We start from the raw sequence: 26,462 nt of genomic DNA on the forward strand, positions 1-26,462 counted from the left end.
ATGTAACTTAGACATGCGGTGGCAGCTCCTTCTTACTTATGGGTAATCCATCGATCTGTCTGTGTCTTGATAACAATCGGGATATCCCCCTGGTTACTTGCTGTGGTCTATTCACCTGGATCATCTGACGTGTTGCCGTTATCTCCTGGTAACAGGACCTGGGCTGGGTTATAGCCGCAGGCTTAAACTAGCTTGCTTCTGGTAAGCTCATATTTTGTACAGTGGCGGTGCACATATCAATTTATTTTTTGGTGGACAATTCATCACTTTGATTACCATCTGGTGCTTTGGGGATTGTCATCTCTTCACTCAACTCAATACCTACGGACTGTTTCTATCAATACTGGCTACTATATTCACTTATTATCTATGGACATTTTCACTTATATATTGTTTAATTTAATTATGCTATTATGTCACTATATGTATACCATTTATGGTGACTGGCTTATCTATTTTGGTTTTCATCAGCTACAAGTCACTATATTATCATTAATTCTATGTGTTAGTTTCATTTATCACATGTCAATACTCCCAATCGGTTTGTTGGGATCCTTTAGAGCGCAGCTTTATCTTTTGTATATAAGCGTGTACATTTATTGAGGGGAAGCTGGATCTTCCCAACATCTGTACACCTTCCTGATGTTTACTGTGCAATCTAGATGAGGAGCTCAGTACATCCCAAAAATCTCTACTTCATATTTTTTTATGCTAAAAATCCATCGTATTGCAGTGGAAAAACCCAGACCTTCCTCGTTTGGGGGCCTAGATCGAGTTGGTGAATAAAGCCCTGCCAATGTTCAAATTGACTTGCCTCACAAGGGGCTGCCCTAAGAAATGTGATAAATTGTGGTCAGGTTGGGCGAATACTGTGTCCAATGATGCTGAAGTCTAATTGGTATTATTTTATACAAGCCTTGGGACCGATTGAGGCACTCTAATAAGTGGTCAAATTAATGGGCCTTGTTTATTCTTTGTATGTACTCTGCTCCTTTTGGAGGTCCCCTCACCTGATCATTTATGTATCTCTGGAGTAAGAAAGTCAAGTCACCAATGGGTTAATGTTTGATTTCTGGTCTTAATTACTCTATGTGCACTACTGAGGATCCCTGGGTGAATTTTAGTGTGCCAATGTATTGTTGCATATGTGGTATCGATATTCCTTCTATATGTACATCAATACAACATGTTGTGCACTGTTTTTTCTTTTGTTCTCCTGGTTTCTTTTTTCAAAACATTAATTAATTACCTTAAAAAAAAAAAAAAAAAAAGTGACGCATGCTTATGATTATAGCGCATCTTCTACATTCCTTTTGTTTCTAGTTTTTAAAGCACACTTGCACTTTATATACAAAACTACAAAAGAGTATACCTTTACTAACCCCTGAGGAACTCTCAAAGAACAAGGCAGACTGCAGTATACACACTCATATACATACACACACACATATTCACACATGCATTTACACAGGAAGTAATACAGCTATGGAATTTACATTTGTTGCCCTTTTTGGAATTTGTACCTACATATCATTTCAATACAACTAGAATAAGAACGTTATATATAAAAAAGGTATGCAAGATAGACATGTCCCAACGTGTTCCAGCTTCCTTTATAACCAAATCTTGTAAACAATAATTAAGAAATATTATGTGAAATGGACTTCTGTGTAATTATTAAACCCAAAGGCAAAAAAAGTATTAAAATGAAAGCTCACCAGGTCGTAGATGTGGTGGCTGCATTTGTTTATTTTTTTATTATCCTAATCCAGGTGATTCAGACAGCAAGCCTGCTATTGTTCAACTTACTTTAAAAGACAAAACTGTCCAGACAAGGTAGTAGTTAGAAAGTTAAAGTGGAGTTCCACCCAAAAGTGGAACTTCCGCTCATTGGATTCTCGAAGAGGGAGGGGGGACAGGATACTCAACTTTGACAGGTAGCCTTTCCCACTTCAGGGAGTCCGGGACACCACACTCAATAGAGCCAGAGAAAACGTTACTATGATGGATGGGGAACCTGTTGAACCTAATGTATGGGTGTCGTTTCCCTACATGGCTCTTAAAAATAACTTGTTGTATCAGGTGGTAAAGCAAGGGGAGGAAGAGGTAGAGCAGCTAGTGGTTCCCAAACCCTATCGCCGGATGGTATTAGATATAGCCAATGGTCATGTAATGGGAGGACATTTGGGTATAGAGAAAACCAAGGAGAGAATAACCCAGAGATTATTTTGGCCTGGGTTAAATGCAGATGTCAAACAATATTGTGAGTCATGCCCAGAGTGTCAGTATTCTGCGCCATCGTCCCATTTTCACAGTCCGCTGGTACCGTTACCAATAATTGAAGTGCCTTTTAAAAGAATTGGCATAGATCTGGTGGGACCAGTGGTAAAGTCTGCCCGGGGCCATCAGCACATACTGGTAATACTAGACTATGCCACACGATATCCTGAAGCCATTCCATCATGTAATACCTCAGCTAAGACTATTGCCAAAGAGCTTGTCTATGAAATTTAGTCGTGTGGATATTCCAAAAGAGCTATTAACAGGTCAAGTCACACAATTTATGTCCATGTCTTTCATCTCTGTACATCTGTCTACCACCCCCAAACTGATGTTCTTGTGGAGAGATTTAACAAAACACTCAAAAACATGTTAAAAACGTGTGGTGGACAAAGATGAGAGAAATTGGGATTTTTTGCTGCCATACCTCATGTTTGCCATACGATAGGTACCTCAGGCATATACGAGGTATTCCCCTTTTGAACCACTGTATGGTAGGTATCCCAGGGGATTGCTAGATGTCGCAAAAGAAATGTGGGAGGGAGAGACCACGCCTTATAGAAGCAACATCGAGCAAATCTCACTAATGCAAGATAGAATCGCGGCTGTCATGCCGCTTGTACGGGAACATATACAGCAAGCCCAAGAGGCCCAAAGAAGGGTTTATAATCGAGGTGCCAAGACCCGAACCCGTGGCAAAGTCCCTTTGAAATTATGGAAAGAGTAGGAGACGTAAACTACAAAATACTACTGTATTGGCTGGTAAACTACAAAGTTTACCAGCCAATACAGTATATCACATTAATCTCTTGAAACCTTGGAAGGACCAAAAGACTTTACTGGCAGTCCCAACACCCCAAAAGGACCTTGACATCCTTCTGTTGTCAGTGGGCTAAAAGAAGGACGTCAAAGTGTTTGTGAGTAAAAAGAGAGACACTCTCTCTCACTTGCCCGGACTGACCACCGTTATACAGCATGGAATAATTACGAAACCAGGTGTCAGCGTAACTGTAAATCCCTATAGAATACTCAAAGCAAGACGATAAGTAGTTGCAAATGAGGTAAAGAACATGTTAGAGTTGGATGTGATAGAGGAGTCCCACAGTGACTGGTCAAGTCCCACAGTGTTGGTCCCAAAACCAGAACCAAGGTTTTGTAATGATTTCAGAAAGTTAAATAGCATATCCAAATTCGATGCGCACCCAATGCCTCAGGAGATTGGGAAGTGCCCGATACATAACAACTTTAGATCTGACTAAAGGTTTTTGGTCAAGCCCCTTGAGCAGAAGCAGGCCGAACGGCCGGCTTGTTGGACCGACTGCAGTACACATAGGCCGAATGTTCTATTGAACCGTCCGCCGCCGCCCAACATTCAAGGCGTGTTTACTAGGCTTATGACCACTGTCAGGGGTTAATTCAAAGGGGATACCCTTCCCTGCTGTACTAATGTTGGATAGTTAGTACAGTGGCTCCTCCTGAGCTGTACGTTTTTTTTTTTTGTTCAGCCCTGCTGGGTTGAACGAAAAAAAAAACACTAGAGTATACCAGGCTTAAGGCTGCTCTGCTGCTTAAGAAGACGAGAACTGTGAGAAAGGGGGGGAAGTATGTAGGACTGCTCTTGAGGGAGAGAACAGTATGGATTGTGACTGCGAAAACTGACAGCTTCATACACTAGATCAAATCCCCATTGCTACTGGATCCCAATTCTTTAGAGCTAGATTTGCCGTTTTAAACACATTTTTTTTACATGTTATGGACCCACTGCAGCCCATTGGTGTATATATGACCATTTTAAAATAAGTTACAGTGGGGATCGAAAGTTTGGGCATCCCAGGTAAAAATTTGTATTAATGTGCATAACGAAGCCAAGGAAAGATGGAAAAATCTCCAAAAGGCATCAAATTTCAGATTAGACATTCTTATATGTCAAAAAAAAGTTAGATTTTATTTCCATCATTTACACTTTCAAAATGACCGAAAACAAAAAATGGCGTCTGCAAAAGTTTGGGCACCCTGCAGAATTTATAGCATGCACTGCCCCCTTTGCAAAGCTGAGACCTGCCAGTGTCATGGATTGTTCTCAATCATCGTCTGGGAAGACCAATCTCAAAGCTTTTAAACAACCAGACTCATCTGACCTTGCCCCAACAATCAGCACCATGGGTTCTTCTAAGCAGTTGTCTAGAAAACTGAAACTGAAAATAGTTGACGCTCACAAAGCTGGAGAAGGCTATAAGAAGATAGCAAAGCGTTTTCAGATGTCGATATCCTCTGTTCGGAATGTAATTAAGAAATGGCAGTCATCAGGAACAGTGGAAGTTAAAGCAAGATCTGGAAGACCAAGAAAAATATCAGACAGAACAGCTCACAGGATTGTGAGAAAAGCAATTCAAAACCCACGTTTGACTGCACGATCCCTCCAGAAAGATCTGACAGACACTGGAGTTGTGGTACACTATTCCACTATAAAGAGATACTTGTACAAATATGGTCTTCATGGAAGAGTCATCAGAAGAAAACCTCTTCTACGTCCTCACCACAAAAATCAGCGTTTGAACTTTGCAAATGAACATATAGACAAGCCTGATGCATTTTGGAAACAAGTTCTGTGGACCGATGAGGTTAAAATATAACTTTTTGGCCGGAATGGAGAAGAAAGGGTACAGAATTTAATGAAAAGAACCTCTGTCCAACTGTTAAGCATGGGGGTGGATCAATCATGCTTTGGGGTTGTATTGCAGCCAGTGGCACAGGGAACATTTCACGAGTAGAAGGAACAATTGATTCAATAACATTTCAGCAAATTTTGGATGGTAACTTGATGCCATCTGTGAAAAAGCTGAAGTTAAAGAGAGGATGGCTTCTACAAATGGATAATGATCCTAAACACACCTCAAAATCAGCAGGGGATTACATTAAGAGGCGTAAACTAAAGGTTTTGCCATGGCCTTCACAATCTCCTGACCTCAACATAATTGAAAATCTATGGATAGACCTTAAAAGAGCAGTGCGTGACAGACAGCCAAGAGATCTCAAAGAACCTGGAAGACTTTTGTAAGGAAGAATGGGCAAAGATACCTCTAACAAGAATTGAAAGACTCTTGGCTGGCTACAAAAAGCGTTTACAAGCTGTGATACTTGCCAAAGGGGGCAGTACAAGATATTAACTCTGCAGGGTGCCCAAACTTTTGCAGATGCCATTTTTTTTGTTTTCTGTAATTTTGAAAGTGTAAATGATGGAAATAAAATCTAACCTTTTTTGACATATTATAAGAATGTCTAATCTGTAATTTGATGCCTTTTGGAGATTTTTCCATCTTTTCTTGGCTTCGTTATGCACATTAATACAATTTTTTACCTGGGATGTCCAAACTTTCGATCCCCACTGTATGCATTTCACCTGCAGTGGAAAATTAACAAAATGTACAAAAATGTTCCTAATGTAAATAAGCCCAACTTTCTGGAGTTCCTATAAAAAATATGAAAAACTATAGCAGTTTTATGTACACTTTATACTTATGTATGCCAATTGTAACAAACCAGCTTGGCATTTTAATAACTTATATGTACAAGATTCTCATTTATTGTTTAACAAAATTGATATTATACTACCAGTGTGTTATGCCTCATTTAAAGTCCCATGGGCAAATCATAAGTTCCGTTTCTTGCGTGCCTGTTATTACCTTATATGCTGTCATACAGTTAAGAAAAAAATAAATAGAAAAGTATATGCTGAATGCATATTTAATCAGAAGCTGGCCATACACTGATCAAAATGTCGCTGTTCAGCAGGGACTGTATGCATTGGGATCAGTGTGTGTCCATTTCTGCTCAACAGAAAGTTAATAGCTTGATCAACTTCTGTCAAATGGACAAGTTGGACATTTTTGTGATCAGTAGCTGTGGGTGCCACTGTCAAAATACTATGCCCTGGTGGAGGGGATCTCTAAATCAACAATGTGTGTATGGATGGAGAAATGTCATTTTTTTTTTCTTTTGTTCAGCCCCTTGGCTTACAGTAAGTAATATTGTAATGTTACATTGCACTTCGCTAAACTGAGCTCTTTACATGTTTATTACATAGTGGTTTCCTAAAAAGCAGAAGTTGCATACATAACTTTGCTTACAGTTTACACCATTCTAGATGTACACAGTAACATTCAAGTTCTCTTTAGCACAAACTATTTAACTTACTAAATTTCATTTAACTATCCCCAACAAGATGCCAGATGTTAACTTTTCATTCAATTTCCTCACCTCCCGGCATTATCATAGCTCGCTTAAAAACCCTGACTAGAACTGGGAGATGCGGAATGCTCTATTTGCCTGCAAGTATCCAAGTCGACCGTTAAATCAGCTTCTGGGTTCTTATGGCGCTCCTTGGAATCAAGTCTTAGGCTGGGCCAAACTAGGGCAGAAAATAAGGCCTTGTATACTGTTTAGGCCTTATTTCCAACAAGCTTTACAGGGACACAAACTGATTTGCAGATAAGTTAATGTCTAGACGCAAAAAAAAATGCAGTACATCTTTAAAAATTACAAGAATATTCCCTTAGGTTACATCTCTTTAAAAATGCTGCATAGTACAGAAAAATGGCTGTTTATATATGCAGAAATCCAATGTTTAACTTCCTGTGCACCCTGACCGTGCAGCACTGAGATCCCAAGTAGTGTTATTAGTCCTTCCCAGTTTTGCTCTTGGACTACAGTACACCTCATACTATGTTCTAGAGATTAGAAGAGGGGAGGTTTTTGTAGTTCAGAAAAAGATAACTGGGTAAGACTGATAACACTGCTTGGGATTTTAGTACAGCAGAGACTTGGTCACTGTTTTCAGCTGAAATAGAAGTTAAAGGGTCACTAAAGGAAAACATTTTTTTTGCTGAAATGACTGTTTACAGGGTATAGAGACATAATAGTTAACCAATTCCTTTTAAAAATGATTAAAAATAGATAAAAACCAATCATATAATGTACCTACACTTTAGTTTTGTTTTTGCTGTTGTTTCCTGGTTCTCTGATGTACAGAGCCAGAGAGCCAATAGAGGGCAGTGAAGGTTTTGCAAAACGAAACTGGATTGGTGCTGAGGGGTTTTAGACACACCTCCTTGATTAGTCACCACAGTGAGAAATCTCCCAGTACTGTGGTGATCAGGAAACAGACAACCAGGAAGTGTCCAGAACAGAGAGGAATTACAGCAACATCAAAGCAAAAACAAACAATGAGGACATGAAACCAGGACTGCAGTAAGGTAAAGGAAGCTATTTAGCTAAAAACAAATGTTTCCTTTAGTGACCCTTTAAGAGTTTACAGGGTTTATGGCAGATTAGGTACTTTTTTTGTGTTTTTAAGAGGTAAAACATAGGCAAACACGCATGTAGCATGGATGTACTGCATATTTTGTTTTGTTTTTTAATTTTGCCCCCACACTCATTTTTGACATTTGACAAGTTCTTAATACCTCGGACTCCTAGCAGTAGTTATTTCTGTTTAGTAACCGTGTACTCTCAATTTCAGGACTGTACTACTGAACACTCTAAGCAGGCCTGTAGATGGGTGCTACTGACAGCCATAATACATTTTTATAAAAGCAGGAAGTTTCAATTGATTTATTACAACTCACTCTAATGTCTCAGACAGCCTAATTATTTAATTAGGCTGATCAAAGCACAAAACGATTTTGTTATCCACGGTGGATTAAAGCTTTGACAATAACTATAGTTGCTAATAGGTTAACACCACATTATGTTTCCTTTTGCAGGGTACCTGGAAAAAAAAAGTTAGTTGACAAAATGTATATTATTTTAAAAAAACACACATTTTCCAACCACTTATAAGTGGCAAGGTTCCCATGTCTTTATTTAGCTGCATGCTAACATTTAAATCACTAATAAAGGTTTTTGGTCACTTGTGGTCTATCCCCGCAATATCCAGTCGGGTACAGATAAGGTACAGTCCAATATCCAGGATAGATATGACTGCATTCAGATGTAAATTGGGGGTGGGGGGGGGGGGGGGGGACGACAAACCTACAGTAGCAGCAGTTTAGCTAAAAGTCTTGACTGAAGAAAAAGTGTAAAGAAAAAAATCTAGAAAAATCACAGGTTAGTCTTTAAAACCACAGGGCTAAAGAAAGACATGCATCCTCCTAGGATAGTAGGAAAACCGGAAGCATTATGGTAGGAGAGGTTATACTCTGGGCTACTCTACATTTTTATTTAGGTTGCCAGTGTCCAACCCTCCTGTATGCAGATGTGAACCTGTAGGTTTAATTTCCTGTGTCCTGTATTTTTGCATAAAAGGTCAACTCATAGATATTTTTGCAGTCCTGAAAATGTACATTAAAATATATTTTTAAATAGCACTACCTATATTTTCCTTAAACCTTCATTGCTTCATGGGACAGGTGGAATTGGCTGCGTCCATTTGATACAGTGCCTTGAAAAAGTATTCATACCCCTTAAAATTTTCAACCAATTTTAAAGTCTTGCCACAGATTCTCAATTGGATTTAAGTCTGGACCATACCAACACATGAATATGCCTTGATCTAAACCATTCCATTGTAGCTCTGGGTGTAGGTTTAGGGTCATTGTCCTGCTGGAAGGTGAACCTCCGCCCCGGTCTCAAGTCTTTTTCAGACTCCAACAGGTTTTCTTCTAAAATTGTCCTGTATTTGGCTCCATTCATCTTCTTATGAACTCTGACCAACTTCACTGTCCTTGTAGAAGAAAAACATCCCAAAAACATGATGCTGCCACCACCATGTTTCACGGTGGGGATGGTGTGTTCAGGGTGATGCGCAGTGTTAGTTTTCCACCACACATAGCGTTTTGCTTTTAGTAAAAAAAGGAAAAATTTGGTCTCTTCTGACCAGAGCAGAATTTTGCTGTGTCCCCCACATAACTTCTTGTAAACTGGAAAACGGGACTTCTTATGGCTTTCATTCAACAATGATTTTCTTCTTGCCACTCTTCCATAAAGGCCAGATTTGTGGTGTGCACAACTAATCGTTGACCTGTGTACAGATTCTCCAACCTGAACTGTGGATCTCTGCAGCTCCTGCAGAGTTACCATGGAGCTCTTGGCTGCTTCTCTGATTAATGCTCTCCTTGCCCAGGCCTGACAGTTTAGGATGGACGGCCAAGGCTTGGTAGGTTTGCAGTGGTGCCACACACTTTCCATTTTCAGATGATGGATTCAACAGTGCGCCACGAGATGTTCAAAGCTCGGGATATTTTATTTATACCCTAACCCTGCTTTAAACTTCTCCACAACTTTATCCCTGACCTGTCTGGTGTGTTCCTCAATGCCGTTTTTTCACTAAGGTTCTCCAACAAACCTCTGAGAGCTTTTCAGAACAGCTGTATTTATACCGAGATTAAATTACACACAGGTAGACACTGTTTACTAATTAGGTGAACTTCTGAAGGCAATTGGTTTCACTGAATTTTAGTTAGGCGTATCAGAGCAAAGGGGGCCAAATACAAATGCACGGCACACTTTCCACATATTTATTTGTAAAAATAAATAAATAATTAAAACTATTTATAATTTTCCTTCCACTTCAAAATGATGTGCCACTTTGTGTTGGTCTATCACATAAAATAGATTTGCGTCTTGGGTTGCAACATGACAAAAATGTGGGACATTTCAAAGGGTATGAATACTTTTTCAAGGCAGTGTGTGTGTGTGTGTATACACACACACACACACACATACAGTATCTCACAAAAGTGAGTACACCCCTCAAATTTTTGTAAAGATTTTATTATATCTTTTCATGTGACAACACTGGAGAAATGACACTTTGCTACAATGGAAAGTAGCGAGTGTACAGCTTGTATAACAGTGTAAATTTGCCGTCCCCTCAAAACAACACGCAGCCACTAATGTCTAAACCGCTGGCAACAAAAGTGAGTACACCCCTAAGTGAAAATGTGCAAATTGGGCCTAATTAGCCATTTTCCCTCCCCAGTGTCACGTGACTTATTAGTGTTACAAGGTCTCAGGCGTGAATGGGGAGCAGGCGTGTTCAATTTGGTGTTATCACTCTCACTCTCTCATACTGGTCACTGGAAGTTCAACATGGCACCTCATGGCAAAGAACTCTGAGGATCTGAAAAAAAGAATTGTTGCTGTAAATAAAGATGGCATAGGCCAGGGATTTGCAATTTGCGGACCTCCAGCTGTTGCAAAACTACAAGTCCCATCATGCCTCTGCATGTCATGCTTGTGGCTGTCTGAGTTTTGCTATGCCTCAAGGGACTTGTAGTTCTGCAACAGCTGGAGGTCCGCTAATTGCATATTCCTGGCCTAGGCTATAAGAAAATTGCCAAGACCCTGAAACGGAGCTGCAGCATGGTGGCCAAGACCATACAGCGGTTTAACAGGACAGGTTGCACTCTGAACAGGCCTCACCATGGTCGACCAAAGAAGTCGAGTGCGCATGCTCAGCGTCAAATCCAGAGGTTGTCTTTGGGAAATAGACGTATGAGTGCTGCCAGCATTGCTGCAGAGGTTGAAGGGGTGGGGGTCAGCCTGTCAGTGCTCAGACTATATTCTGTACACTGCATCAAAATGGTTTGCATGGCTGTCATCCCAGAAGGAAGCCTCTTCTAAAGATGATGCACAAGAAAGCCTGCAAACAGTTTGCTGAAGACAAGCAGACTAAGGATATGGATTACTGGAACAATGTCCTGGGGTCCGATGAGACCAAGATAAACTTATTGGGTTCAGATGTGGTCAAGCGTTTGTGGCGACAAACATGTGAGGAGTACAGAGACAAGTGTATACTTCAATGGAGAAGCTGCAGAAAAGCATGTAATGTATTTTTGCAGCAATTTGTGTTTTGTAATCTGCCCAACAACAAATTGTCCCAAATTTTTTTTAAAATTAAATTTTTTTTTTAAGGCTATTATCCGATTAATCGAAATAATAATCGGCCAACTAATCGATTATGAAAATAATCGTTAGTTGCAGCCCTATCAAATACCACCAAAAGAAATCTCTATTTGGGTACAGTGTTGCATGATCGCGCAATTGTCATTTAAAGTGCGACAGCAGCGAAAGCTGAAAAATGGCTTGGGCAGGAAGGGGGTTTAAGTGCCTGTATTGAGATGTACATAGCGCAAGGGTCAGAAATGGTTCTTGTACATAGCGCAGGGGTCAGAAGTATGTATTGTACAGAGAGCAGGTGTATAATGTACAGGCTGCAAGGGTCAGGAGTGGGTAACGTAGAAAGTGCAAGGGTCAGGTGTATAATATACAGAGTCAGAGGTTAGGTGTATGCAACACAGTACAAGGTTCAGAAGTATATACGGTCTAGCGTACAACACACTCATTTCACTACCACTCTCTTATGCATAGCACAGCAGTACCACCTATGCACACACTGTATTCACATGCATAAACATACACACACACACACACACACACAAATCACTTACCCCTCTGTTGACATGGCTGGCTGTGCCTTCAGCTGCTCTTGCAGGCAGAAAAGTGGAGGGGTTGTAATACTGAGGAGCAATGGCAAGACAGGCTACGCCATGTTTAAGGCAACCATGCTCATAACTGTACAGAAAAAATGTGGCTGCCCAACATGTTGCAACAGACAGCAGAGAAACTAGACATAGTGGCTCTGATACCCAGGGAACCATGTAAAAGTTGCAGTTGCACATGCCCTGGGGTGCCTGGGCCAATGCCCATGCGTGGATGCTCTGGGAGTTCGGAGTTAGTCCCCTCTATCTATGCCCCAGCACTCATTGTAAGGGGGAGGAAAGAACAGTTCATGGTACAAATTAAAATAAATCTTCAACCAAGCAGAAGCCCAAGGAAGCAGCTTACCTAGGTCATTCATTAACGAGGGTGATGTTAGATGGCCCTGTCTCAAAAGTTCTCTTCTAACTTCTTCACTTTCTATGTGTAGCTCAGACACCATGTTACAGGGGATGTATCCTGTTCTCCCTCCATGCTTTCCACGATAAAATCCATCTGTATCCTTATCACCAAAAACCTACAAAACATTTTCATATTATTATACAGAATTTATATAGTGCCAACTGTTTGTGCAGCACTTTATAACACTAGGGCAAACAGTACAGTTACAATGCAATTCAATACAGGAGGAATCAGAGGGCCTTGCTACAATGAGCAGAGTAATTCAACGCTACAAAAGAGTAAATCAAAATTGAAGCATTATTGGTAGACAGCAGTGATTCTGTAAAAAACATAACTACACAGCCTATATTATAAATATACCTGTAATATTTGTCCTTCTTTAAATGGAAGTTCTTCCATATATGCATCAGGGTTTGGCGACATGGTTTCTGGGTCATAGTCAAAAAGGGCTACAAACATTCTTATAGAATCCACTTCTGGTTTTTGTGAGATGCTCTCTTTCTCTTGAAATCTGTTATCTTGATGACACTCTGCAAGTGTGGTGGCAACATCTGCATATATATTTAGCAAATAATAATTCCTCATGAGAAACAATATATAACTATATGTTATGTAAAGACATACAATTAATTCAAAAAATAGAATTTTTGTTCTCACCGTAAAATCCTTTTCTCTGAAGTTCATTGACAGACACAGCACTTTAATCTTGACCTTAGGGTTATATCGCCACCTTCAGGAGAGGACTAGGCAGAACATGTTAAAAAAAACAGCAAAACTGCACAGTACCGCCCAGGGGGCGGTCCTACTGGCTATAATCCCTCACACTGCATCCAGCAGCTCAGTTCGTCAAAAAGCAGTACAACCCGAAAATGAGGGGTGGGGGCTGTGCCTGTCAACGTACTTCAGAGAAAAGGATTTTATGGTACAAAAATCCTATTTTCTCTATCGTTCATTGATGGACAGAGCACTTTAATCTTGACCTTAGGGACGTCCCCAAGCAGTGTAAAAAAACGAGGGGTGGAAACGGCAACAAAAAAACTCCAGCCATAACAACCAGAGCTCAACAGAGGAGTTGCAACCTTAAATAGCCGCCTGCAAAACCTTGTGGCCGAAGGAAGCATCCGCAGATACGCTCACATCAACCTTGAAAAATTTAGCGAAAGTGTGAACAGACGACTAGGTCGCCGCCTTACACACCTGGGAAACTGACGCTTAATGTCAGAAAGCCCAGGAGGCACCAATTGCCCTGGTTGAATGCGCCGTGACAGGAAAGGGAGGCGCCCGCACTTTTAAGGCATAAGCCTGGCTCAAGATCTGTCTAATCCACTGAGAAATGGTGGCCGACAAGACCGCCAGTCTCTTCTTCGGACCAGCTATCAACACAAACCGCCTTATCCTTGTGAAGGATCAAGTAGGGAGACTTGCAAGACAAGGCAGCCAACTCAGAAACCCTCCTGGCAGATGTAATCGCCACTAGAAAGGCTACTTTCTGAGAGAGCATCAACAGGGGGATTTTCCTAATGTTCTCAAACGGCGGTTTCTGAAGCACAGAGAGCACCAGATTCAAATCTCACGGAGGCAGCAGTGGCCGAACCGGAGGGGCCACATGTGGAACCCCTTGTACAAACGTACCCACCAATGAATGAGCTGCCGGGGGCTGCTGAAAAAAGGCAGCCAAGGCAGAAATCTGTCCTTTAAATGGTGCTTAAGGCAAGTTTTTGATCCACTCCCCGCTGCAAAAATAGCAGGATCCTGGAAACCGAAAATGTACGCGGACGCCACCCCATCTCCTCACACAGAGATGTAGGCCTTCCACGTGCGATGATAAATCTTCAGAGAAGATGACTTCTGCGCCCTCAGCATGGTGGAGATTGCCAAATCCGCTAGGCCTTGGTCCCTTAGCACCTGACCTTCAACAGCCATGCCGTTAAAGCCAGCGACTGTAAAGCAGGATGAAGTATAGGACCTTGCGGCAGAAGGTCCTCTTGCATCGGCAGTCGCTAAGGAACATCCGCCATCATCAGAACTATGTCGGCATACCAGGGATGCCAAGGCCAATCTGGGGCAATTATAATCCCCTCGGTCTCCACTCTGTGAAGCAGACGAGGGAGAAGTTTTAGTGGGGGGGAAGGCATAAATCAGCCGATAATGCCTCCTTGGAGCTACCAACGCGTCTGCCGTGTCCGTCCAGGAATCTTTGGACCTGGCCAAAAACCTCAATACCTTCTGATTGAGTCGAGAAGCCAGGAGGTCCACGTCTGGCGTGCCCCATCTCAGGCAAAGGAGTCAAAATACATCCGGACGTAGCGACCATTCCCTTTGGTCCAGCATCTGACGACTTGGGTAGTCTGCTTGCCAGTTTTCTACGCCTGGAATGTACACGGCCTTTAGGGCCAGCACGCGTCGCTATGCCCACTGCAGGATGTGAGCGACCTCCATAGCTGCAGCTGAGCTCCTCGTTCCTCCTTGATGGTTGACATACACCACTGTCGCAGCGTTGTCCGACTGGATCCTGACTGGGCATCTCTGCAGCCTCCGCGACCATGTGGAGAGGCACCGCCTGATTGCCCGAAGTTCCAGCACATTGATCGGCAGGCGGGATTCTTCCTGCGTCCAGCGACCCTGTGCCGACTGAACGCCCCAAACACCCCCCAACCGGTCAGGCTGGCGTCCGTCGTGATCACCGTCCAATGAAGAGGAAGGAACGACCTCCCGCACTGAAGGGCCGGAGACCTCAGCCACCAGACAAGGGATTGCCTGACTAGGTGGCTCACCTGAATCTGGCAATCCAGAGACAACGGACACTTGTCCCATTTGGACAGGATCTCCTTTTGCAAGATTCGAGGGTGCAATTGAGAATACGGCACTGCCTTGAAAGTGGCCACCATGAGACCCAGCACTCGCATGCAAAAGCGAAGTGACGACCACTTGCGGAATGCCAACAGCTCCACTGCAGCCTGAAGAGTCTGCAGCTTGTCCGAAGGGAGAAAAACGCTCGCCTCTGAGGAGTCCAGAATTAAGCCCAGGTACTCCAGGTGTTGAGTCAGCACCAACACCGACTTCTGGGGGTTCAGTACCCAACCTGCAGGCCAGCATTTTAGCCAAATCAGGCGACGGAGCACCACAGCAGATACTTAAGGCCATGCACCAATTGGTCTGCCAGTTCCACGCAGATTGGGGAAGCCTGTTGCTTTTCCAATTCTCGGTGCAACAATTTTGCCCATTCAGTAAGCGTCTGGGACACCAGGGCCGTGGCCAATACTGGCCGCAATGCTGACCCCACCACCGTGAACATGGACCGGGCGACCGCCTTGGCCCTCCTATCGGCGGGGTCCTTAAAAGCCAGGGTCCCCTCCACCGGAATCGTGGTTACCTTGTTTAACCTGGAGAGTGGGGGGTCCACAATCGGGGGAGATGTCCATTTCTTCATGAAACTCTCCTCAAAGGGGTATCGCACCGTCATGCGTTTTGGGATCAAAATAGACTGCTGCGGCCGTTCCCATTCTTTGTAAATAAACGTATCAAAGTAAGTTAGGTAGGAAAACACCTTAGTTGTGCGGGGCGGTTGTGAGACCCAAAAGGGACCAACACCTCTGTAGATGCCCCGCCGTATCCTCCATCTTTAGGGTATCCTGCACCGCTGTGATAAGTGCTCCTACAATCGCCCTTTCTTGCGCTGACCCGAACACGAGTCATCCTCACTGTCCGAATGGTCCTGGTCCGCATCCTCTGAAACGTCAAAACAGGGGCCGTGTGCCACAGCAAGGCCCGAGTCTGAATCAGAGCTTTCCCCAGAAACCAGTGGGGGAGGGGGCATTTTTTACCCCCCTCAGCAAGAAAACATCTGAAGGCTCCGGAAAGATGGCCATCGAACTTCCTGACTAAGGCTACAGAAAAATGGCCGCCGAAACTTCCTCACTAAAACTCCAGGAAAATGGCGCGACCATGCTGACCATCCGCGCGGTGGACTCTCAGAATGTGCACACCAAGAACACCCCACTATGCCCAAAAATAGGGAAGGTAACAGCGGACCCCCAACACCCAGCTCAGCCCCCTTGCTGGACACGGAGACCACCGTGCAGTCGTGTAGCGGCCCAAGCATGGGGAGGAGGGAAGGGATGGGGAGAGAAGAAGAGGAGAATGAAAGACCCCCAATTCGACCTCCCAGGGAATTCCCAGTTGCTCCATCCTGCCGAGGCAGGCGGGACAATATTTAAACCTCCCGTGAGGACTGCTGGACGCATTACATGGACAGACCCATCACCCGAGCGATGGCTGTCGGCCACGGCACACTGTGACATGGACAGGAGTAGCCCGGTCATATGTGTGCCCCGGAGCATATAACTCACCGGCCGCCCCTGGATCAGACGGGGCATGTCGTGGCCGACCCAGCGTGTAGCCAAGGCCTGCTCACGCTCGATGGCCAGGCTGGGGAGACTACCAGGATCTATATTATCCAGCCTGTCACCCAGCCCGGCTGTTGATAGTAGATCACAGGAATCAAAAGCAGAAAAAAAAAAAAGAAAAAATCTCCAGGACCAATGGTCCCCACAGAGAGCCAGGTCCTTGTACACTAGGCAGAAAAAACTGAGCTGCTGGATGCAGTGTGAAAGGTTATAGCCAGTGGGACTGCCCCCTGGGCGGTACTGTGCAGTTTTGCTGTTTACCATGTTCTGCCTTGTCCTCTCCTTCAGGTGGCGATATAATCCTAAGGTCAAGATTAAAGTGCTGTGTCTGTCAATGAACGAAAGAGAAATTAAGGCCGATTTCACACTGGTGACACATGGACAACCCAACAGAATTACTCCCTTGCTAGCCCTGAACACTGCCAAACCTTGATAGCCATCAGCAAGAGTGCCATCTCACCAACTCAAGTAGCAAGGGAGGGAACCCATAGAGACCAGCAGTCTGAGTTGTCACCAGCATGCAGATCACCTGTGTGGAAGCAGCCTAAAATGTATTTACACCAAAGAACAAAAATTTAATATTTTACAGCAATTCTTCTTGCCTAGAATAACAACGCCCACTCACTATGTGGTATCCTTTGTGGAGTAGAATTGTCATCCTAGGCTCCTGATTTAGTCTAAAAACTTCCCTTTCCCCTCATGGCCTTAACAGAGCGAAGGTACTTTGTAATCCAGAGATAAAATGGGCAGGGCTGACAATACTTCTCAAAATTTCAGTGCAGCAGAGAGGCACATGAAGTTACAGGTACACTGGATTTTTAGCAAGGACAACAGGTACTTTTGTTCACCAACAGTGTTTACAAAGACAATGCATAGGAAGATTGCCATGTATTCAACACATTTCAACAAAGCATAAACCCCTTACAGACCTGGTTCAGAGTCTAAGGCCAGGTGATTCAATCTTGTCTTCTTTTCTAAAGCTGCAGTTCCAGTATTATCTGGATGTAATGGCACCTTTGGTTCTTCATTCCACTCATCCTAAAGAGGAATCAACAAAAGGATCAATGTCTATCCTCATAATGGTTCAGCTATGAGCAATAACATAGACCAGGCCGAGCGAATGCTAGCATACAACAACAAAGATGATCCACAGCACAGACATTACATATACTCCTCAAAATAATTTACAATAATCCTCATCTAGTAAGGCCTTTAAAAAGGTGTATGTAAAAGGGTATAAACTGGTGTACAAAAAGGTGCAAGGTGCCATTATGAAAACCACCATGCCCTGTTAGCATGGGTAAAGGTCTAGTTACGTATTTATATATGTTTATAGAACAAAGAGGAAAACCTTCTTAAAATGAAACTGTGGGGAAAGTGTAATAAGGCTATGCAGCAGATTTAACAGGCAGCTGTCAACATCAGTGGTCTCTCATACTCTTCAAAAGCACATTCAAAATAACCCCCTTAGCCCCATTATGACAACTGCTTGGCCTGCTGATAGGTCAGTACCAGGCACTGTAATGTGGGCTTTAGGGAAGGGAGCTATTCTCTATAAGGTGGAAACTCATGAAGTGTATCCAAAACCACAAAAATAACATACTGCAGCTTACCAGTATGTAGACATGGTGGCTGAATTTGTTTTCTTTCTCAGACTTTTTCTCCCGTTTTTTCTGCCAGTAACACTTCATGACTAGAGTCACAACACTGACTAAACTATTTCTGGAGGTGCAGAGCCATCACCCAAGATGGGAAGTGTTTAAGGAATACAGAACATCTCCCCCTCTACTTCATTACACCAGGGGGAGGTGTTCTATTGTGCACAGAGAGCGGGAAAAAATGCAGATAAGTCAACAGAGGCCCAGGAAGTTCTCAGCTCACAAGATTCCTGGCAGGATAAAAACGTATTTCTTTGCAATTACCAAACCGATATATCAAATGCTCTTTCAATGGTATAATGACTAAATAGGAGAAGTTACTTGTTATGGTTTACGTACATTTTAAGAAGGATCCTGCTTATTCCCTGAATGGCACGTAAAGTAAAAAAGACAGGGGCTGTCAGCCGTGTGCTATACTTGCCTGTTCTGCTTGATCACCCTTTCCCACAAGTTCCCTTAAGTTTAACATTTATGATATAGAATACATAATGACAAAAAAAATTAAAATTGTAAATTATTCAAGAGGAATACAGTGTTTTAAGACAATTGCTCTGCGAAGCATTTAAGCAATAGCAGTGAATGAATAGCAGTTAAAGCTCCTGGGTGCTGCATTTTCTCAGCTAGTTCATTTCTCATTTCATGTACAAAGCAAAGGGAGACAAGATGGTACTAACAAAGCCACAGCCACTACAGCCATCAATAATCAGGAAAAGGAGCTGGGGACACTGTACACCACTGTAAGCACTGGGAAACCAAGCATCACCTTTCTGGCACTTTCCCATCGGACAGTCCTCATAGTTTTATTACTTGCTGTTCTGCCTTGATCTTTATTACTGCCTTGCTGGTCTCCATGCATTTGATCAATGTGTAGCAAGGAAGTGTGTCGTTTTAGACACTCTGTTGTTCCTGTCTGCATTTCAGGTTGCCTTTTTGCCTCCTTTCTTTTAGTAAACCTAATAGGCTCGGAGTAGTCAGAGCTTTCACTCCATCCTTCCCTGTCTGTCTGGGAACTGTCCTCCCAAATATCATCTTTAGTCCGCGTGGTATAGTAAGTTGGGACAGACAGGTCATCTTCATCCTCTGTATCATATTCAATATCAATTTCCAAGTGTCTACTGCTAAAAGTACTAGGAGATTTTGATGTCACATTTGTGGGAACAAAAGACTGATGCTTTTGATATGATCTTGAAACCTTTATATTTCTGTGGCCAACTTGGGAACCTTCCCTGGTTGTACCACAGAAAACAGGCTCTTTTACATCATGGCCCCTAGAATTATAAAGAAGAGCTTGGTTAGCATTTGAAGACAAGCGACTGCAGTGCTCTTTTCCTTCACTCTGCTTCTTTTTGTTTGACTCGGCCGTGCAATGGGCTCTCTCGTTCACACTGCTGTTCTTTTTGGCATTCCACATTGTGCTTTCAGAAACAGGTGACTTTACTGAGTAAAGTGGAGACTGGGAAACACAACTTCCTGTTCTCTGCTGCCAGTCCTGAAAGACACAGTCGTCCACAGAACATTCAGGTTTACTGCTGTTTCCACTGAAGTCCCTACAGCATCGTTCTGTAGAAAGGTTTGCACAGGTTGGACTCGCTGCTTTCTGTGGAAAGGCTTGGTAAGTTTTCACATAATGGCATTTGGGGATTTCCACATTACAAAGTTGTGCTTTGCAAGAAGCTGATGGGGCAGGATTTTCCTCTTCTTCTTCATCTTCTTCTTCTGTCACTTCTGGGATACTAAACAGCTTTTTACTGCAGTGCTTTTGTAGAGGCAGATCCAAAATTCTCTCAAAAATTTCCTCATCACTGTCCGTTTCACAACTGTCCAGCTATATGCGTTTGTAACAGATTAAGGAAAAAGCAAAGTGGTATAATATGAGAGTAATAGACACATAAATAACAAAGTTTATCTCGTGCTGACAGTATTAGTTATTCAGAAACCTCATAGAAATACCTGATAATTATTAGCATGTACGACTATTATATTAGCCATATTGAATATTTTACACAACAGCGGTGTGCTTTTCAAAGTGCATTGCGCCCTACTGGCTTCAGGAGTCCAAGGCCAAAGGAGTAAAATAAAATAATTGGAGTTATTAACAGAAAAAAGCCAACCTGATCTTTCAAAGTCATATGAACAGCTCTCCAATTACAACCGCTCTCTGCTGCGCTAAGCATACAGAACTTTGTGGCGCTTTACAGGATCTACACTGTCTATATTTCATGAATGGCCCATAAAATGCAGGCCACAATCTGCATAGCCCAGAATAATATAATGGAGAGTAGATCCCATGTGTGCAACATCACTTACCACCGATTCTGTGTTTGTAAAACCTAGGCTACATTTACTACACAGTCATGTTGCAACTCATCAAAACCAGGTCACGACCCAATTTGCATTCTGACCCATAGTTTAAGAAACACTGTGTATAGAGCCATATGTCTGCAGACTAAGACAAGGACAAGAAAAGAATCAGGTATCCCATTAGATGCAACGTCTACTTTCAAAAACTGGACTTCTGAAATCAAATGGCAGGATGAAAAGATCTTGGCTACGAAAAGTTAAAATGGTTGTAAACCCTTACATATACCAAGTAAAATGAATTGCCTCTGGTGATACACTGAGATAAAACAAATCCTCCTACATAAGTTGTACCTGTTTATCGTCCGTCTTCTCTACATTCGTTCAAAGTCCAGAATTTTAAAAGCTTGTCTGAGCTGTCAAAAAACGGAGTGGAGAGCTGAAAGTACACACTTCAGAGCTTAGTGAGGAGAACTCAGCTGATTGGAGGGAAGGGACACACCCCCTTTACACAGTACACAGGCACAGAGCTGAGGAGGTCATTTACTGTACTGGAGCTTCCTCCTCGGTCACCTTTTTTCTCTTGGTGTCAGGGTAGCTGAGGAACGATGCAGCAGAAATTACACTTAGGGGTTCATTTACTAAAACTGGAGGGTGCAAAATCGGTTGCAGCTTTGCATAGAAAACAACCAACTTCCAGTTTTTTTGTTAAAGCTTAATTTAACAAGCTGAAGTTAGAAGCTGATTGGCTACTGTGCAGAGCTACACCAGATTTCGCACCCTCTAGTTTTAGTAAATCAACTTCAATATGTTCTTTTAACCACTTCCCTCCCGCAGTACGTCATATGACCTCCTTGATTTTCAGCTGGGATATCTGAATGATGCCTGCAGCTACAGGCATCATTCAGATATAATTTTCTGCCGGCGATTCCGTGCACCATAAGATTGATCATAGCAGCTATTCCTCCGCTTGATCGTTCCTACAGGCAACGGGAGGGGAAGCCCCCCCTCCCGCCACCATCTGGTGCTTCTTTGGGCTCTCCCGTGCCATCTGGAACCTGAAAAAGGTGCCGGATAACGACCATAGAGATTTCCGGTCATCTCTATGACCGTTGAAGACCCGGGCGCAACGTTATGATGTCACGTCCAGGCTGCGGATGTAAACAAAGCCGCGATCCCAGCTGGTAAGCATGAGATCGTGAATTTTTTTCCTTAATCTCATGCTTTCCACCCTGGAGGAAAGATGTGGGGTCTTATTGATCCTGCATCTCTCCATAAAGGAGCACCTGTCATGAAAGATTCCTATTACAAGGGATGTTTATATTCCTTGTAATAGGAATAAAAGTGATCAAATTTTTTTTTTTATAAAAAAGTAAAATAAATACATTTTAAAACCCCCACTGTCCCTGGTAGAAGTGAACACACACGCAAGTCCCGCCCACATATGTAAACGTCATTCGCCAACATATCGCCAACAAGTCTAGCACTAGACCTCCTCTGTAACTCTAAACTGGTAACCTGTAAAAAAAAATAAAAAAAAACGTTGCCTATGGAGATTTTTAAGTATCAAAGTTTGGCACCATTCCATTAATGTGCGCAATTTTAAAGCGTGACATGTTGGGTATCTATTTACTTGGCTAAATTGGGCCAATTTTACTGTGTTATTATTTCTTAATTCATGAAACAATTTGCTTTCCAAAAAAAAAAGGCGTTTGAAAAATGCAATGACTGGCATTTATTTCCCTAGGTTGTCTGGTAAAAAAACGTATACAGTTGTATGCAAAAGTTTAGGAACCCCTGAAAATTTCCATGATTGTCATTTATAAATATTTGGGTGTTTGGATCAGCAATTTCATTTTGATCTATCAAATAACTATTGGATTAACAGAAAATGCGCAATTTGCATCAAAACGAAATTAGACAGGTGCATAAATTCCGCACCCCAACAGAAAAACCACATCAATATTTAGTAGAGCCTACTTTAGCAGAAATAACAGCTTCTAGACGCTTCCTATAGCCTGTAAGGAGTGTCTAGATTCTGGATGAATGTATTTTGGACCATTCCTCCTTACAAAACATCTCCAGTTCAGTTAGGTAGGAAAGCTGCCGCTCCAGGTGAGCACACCTAAGGTAATCACTGTCCACTCAAGAACCAACAGGTGCCGGCAATGCACAAGGCATGCAAAGAAAGGTATATGGACAGCCGCCCTCCAAAGTCTTAAAAAGACGTGCCCTTTATTTGGGTAAAAAGAAAATGCACTACAAAAAACAGCATACAGTGGGAAAAAACAGCTGACGCGTTTCACATTGAACCTCAATGCTTAGTCAGCTGTTTTTTCCCACTGTATGCTGTTTTTTGTAGTGCATTTTCTTTTTACCCAAATAAAGGGCACATCTTTTTAAGACTTTGGAGTGCGGCTGTCCATATACCTTTCTTTGCATCTCCAGTTCAGTTAGGTTTGATGGTTGCCGGGCATAGACAGCCCGCTTCAAATCACCCCACAGAAGTTCAATGATATTCAGGTCTGAGGACTGGGATGGCCATTCCAGAACATTGTACTTGTTCCTCTGCATAAATACAGAGAGCAGTGTTTTGGGTCGTTGTCTTGTTGAAATATCCAGCCCCTGCGTAATTTCAACTTTGTGACTGATTCCTCAACATTATTCTCAAGAATCTGCTGATATTGAGTGGAATCCATGCGACCCTCAACTTTAACCAGATTCCCAGTAACGGCACTGGCCACACAGCCCCACAGCATGATGGAACCTCCACCAAATTTTACTGTGGGTAGCAAGTGTTTTTCTTGGAATGCTGTGTTCTTTTTCCACCATGCATAACGCCCCTTGTTATGACCAAATAACTCAATCTTTCTTTCATCAGTCCACAGCACCTTATTCCAAAATTAAGCTGGCTTGTCCAAATGTGTGTTTGCATACCTCAAGTGACTCAGTTTGTGGCGTGTGTGCAGAAAAGGCTTCTTTTGCATCACTCTCCCATACAGCTTCTCCCTGTGCAAAGTGCATTGAATTGTTGAAGGATGCACAGTGACACCATTTGCACCAAGTTGATGTTTTTGACCGCTCTCACCATCCTTCGCCTTTGCCGCTCCAATATTTTATGTGGCCTGCCACTTCTGGCCTTAACAAGAACTGTGCCTGTGGTCTTCCATTTCCTCACTATGTTCCTCACAGTGGACACTGACAGCTTATATCTCTGATAATTTTTTGTAGCCTTCCCCTAAACCTGTAGAACAATCTTTGTTTTCAGGTCATTTGAGAGTTGTTTGGAGGCCCCCATGCTGCCCCTCTCAAGAGTCGAAGAGAACAACAACTTGCAATTGGCCACCTTAAATACCCTTTCTCATGATTGGATGCACCGGTCTATGAAGTTCAAGGCTTAATGAGCTCACCAAACCAATTTTCCCTTTAATTACTCAGTGTCAAGTAGTTATAGGTATTCAAATCAACAAAATGACAAGGGTGCCCAAATTTATGCACCGGTCTAATTTTGTGTTGGTGCATATTGTGCATTTTCTGTTAATCCAATAAACCTCATTCCACTACTAAAATATTACTGTGTCCTTCAGTTATTTGATGGATCAAAATTAAATTGCTGATCCAAACACCCAAATATTTATAAACGACAATCATGGAAATTGTCAGGGGTTCCTAAACTTTTGCATACAACTGAATAATGTTTGGGGGTTCTGAATAATTTTCTAGCAAAACAAATATGATTTTTACATGTAGGAGAGGAGTGCCAAAATAGGCCAGGTATGGAAGTGGTTAACCACTTCCCGACCTCCTCATGTACATATACGTCAGCAGAATGGCACGGACAGGCACATGTACGTACCTGTACGTCCTCTGCTAGACGTGGGTGGGGGGTCCGATCGGGACCCCCCCGGTACATGCGGAGGTCGGGTCCGCTCGGGGAGCGATCCGGGACGACGGCGCGGCTATTTGTTTTTAGCCGCTCCGTCGCGATCGCTCCCCGGAGCTGAAGAACGGGGAGAGCCGTGTGTAAACACGGCTTCCCCGTGCTTCACTGTGGCGGTGCATCGATCGGGTGATTCCCTTTATAGGGAAGACCCGATCGATGATGTCATTCCTACAGCCACACCCCCCTACACTAGTAAACACACACAAAGTGAACACTAAATGTTACAGCGCCCCCTGTGTTTAACTCCCAAACTGCAACTGTCATTTTCACAATAAAGAATGCAGTTTAAATGCATTTTTTGCTGTGAAAATGACAATGGTCCCAAAAATGTGTCAAAATTGTCCGAAGTGTCCGCCATAATGTCGCAGTCACGAAAAAAATCGCTGATCGCCGCCATTAGTAGTAAAAAAAAATGAAAAAAATAAAAATGCAAAAAAAACTATCCCCTATTTTGTAAACGCTATAAATTTTGCGCAAACCAACCGATAAACGATTATTGCGATTTTTTTTTACCAAAAATAGGTAGAAGAATACGTATCGGCCTAAACTGAGAAAAAAAAATTATATATGTTTTTGGGGGATATTTATTACAGCAAAAAGTAAAAAATATTGCATTTTTTTCAAAATTGTCGCTCTATTTTTGTTTATAGCGCAAAAAATAAAAACCGCAGAGGTGATCAAATACCACCAAAAGAAAGCTCTATTTGTGGGGAAAAAAGGACGCCAATTTTGTTTGGGAGCCACGTCGCACAACCGCGCAATTGTCTGTTAAAGCGACGCAGTCCCGAACTGTAAAAACCCCTTGGGTCTTTAGGCAGCAATATGGTCCGGGGCTTAAGTGGTTAAAGAAGTTTTGACTTTGGGTGGAACATGTAACATGTTCCCAAAGGTAAACTTATGCTTTAAAAACGTACCCTTGAAAAACAAATTCAACATTGAGATTACTTGCTAAAATGCTGCCGGTAAACTTAACAGCCAAGTATTTCAGTTCAAATTAAATCTATATTTGACTGAAAATCGTCAGAAAACAGGTCAGTTCGGCAAGAACCGGCTGACTTTCAGTCCATGTGAACAGCTCCTCCTCCAACAGAAGCCGTTCTCAGGACCGGCTTTTGTCAAACAAACATGCTGGCAAAACCAGCATCCAATCAGCGTGTGCAGCCAATGGCTGCAAGTGCTTATCACTGTGTTCAGGCGGGGGAGCAATCCATTTGTCAGAACACAATAGCTCAGCGGGGAGATCGGCGCAGGAACATCAGATGTGTTAGACGATCTGCAAGTTGTTTTTTGGTTCAGCTGGCTGAATGGAAAAATCTTATAGTGTGTACCCCACTTTAGCCTATACTAGTTTAACCTCTTACAGACTGGCCATTATACACATACAGGTAGTCTGCTCCCCTATTATTCTGGGAGGATGTACCAATACATCCTTCAGGAACGGTAGTTCTGTGTATGCCCAATCCTGTGACCGTGCTGTGAGTAGATACAACAGATCACAAGTAAAAGGTACAGAGCCAACAGGAGTGGCTCTGTGCCACTTAAAGGCTGTGCCCAATCACAGCATGACAGAATGTACACACAGATGGCAGCTAGGAATGGTTTGCCCTCACATATGCCAGCAACTGTTCAACCCAGAAAACAATATTCACCACTTCACTGTCATTCACCCCTCTACAATATATGTCGCCACCATCCTGTCTTTAATCTGACTTGTATATTAACCCCTCACTTACCTTATCCTGCACATCTGCATGTTAACCCCTTCATCTCCATCCTCCCATATGCAATGGTACATTAATCCCTTCGCCTCCTCATCCTCTGTGTGACCTGTACATTTAGTGTACCTAGTCCACAATTACCAAGTGTCATGTTTTTATCCACTCAATACCAGCTTGTCTTCATTTTTAAAAAAATTGTGGAAAAAAACAATTAGTTTCAAAAAAGGAAAAGGTTTTCGTACTGTTCTGGCATTTTTAT

General features: G+C 42.7%; 1 protein-coding gene across 5 annotated transcripts in view; it reads right to left on the bottom strand.

Annotated features, from left to right (window-relative positions):
- TSPOAP1 (TSPO associated protein 1) overlaps positions 1–26,462 on the bottom strand; it is a 317,131-nt gene that overhangs the window by 23,107 nt on the left and 267,562 nt on the right. For all 5 annotated transcript variants that reach the window (XM_040338277.1, XM_040338276.1, XM_040338275.1 and 2 more), the window contains 4 exons: positions 19,008–20,069; positions 17,516–17,624; positions 12,541–12,731; positions 12,127–12,295 (listed from right to left, as the gene is read on the bottom strand). In XM_040338277.1, the coding sequence (XP_040194211.1) occupies positions 12,127–12,295; positions 12,541–12,731; positions 17,516–17,624; positions 19,008–20,069 (1,531 nt within the window). The remainder of the gene's footprint in view (positions 1–12,126; positions 12,296–12,540; positions 12,732–17,515; positions 17,625–19,007; positions 20,070–26,462) is intronic.

This window comes from Rana temporaria, chromosome 2, assembly GCF_905171775.1.
Source record: "Rana temporaria chromosome 2, aRanTem1.1, whole genome shotgun sequence".
In the NCBI taxonomy this organism is placed as follows: domain Eukaryota; kingdom Metazoa; phylum Chordata; class Amphibia; order Anura; family Ranidae; genus Rana; species Rana temporaria.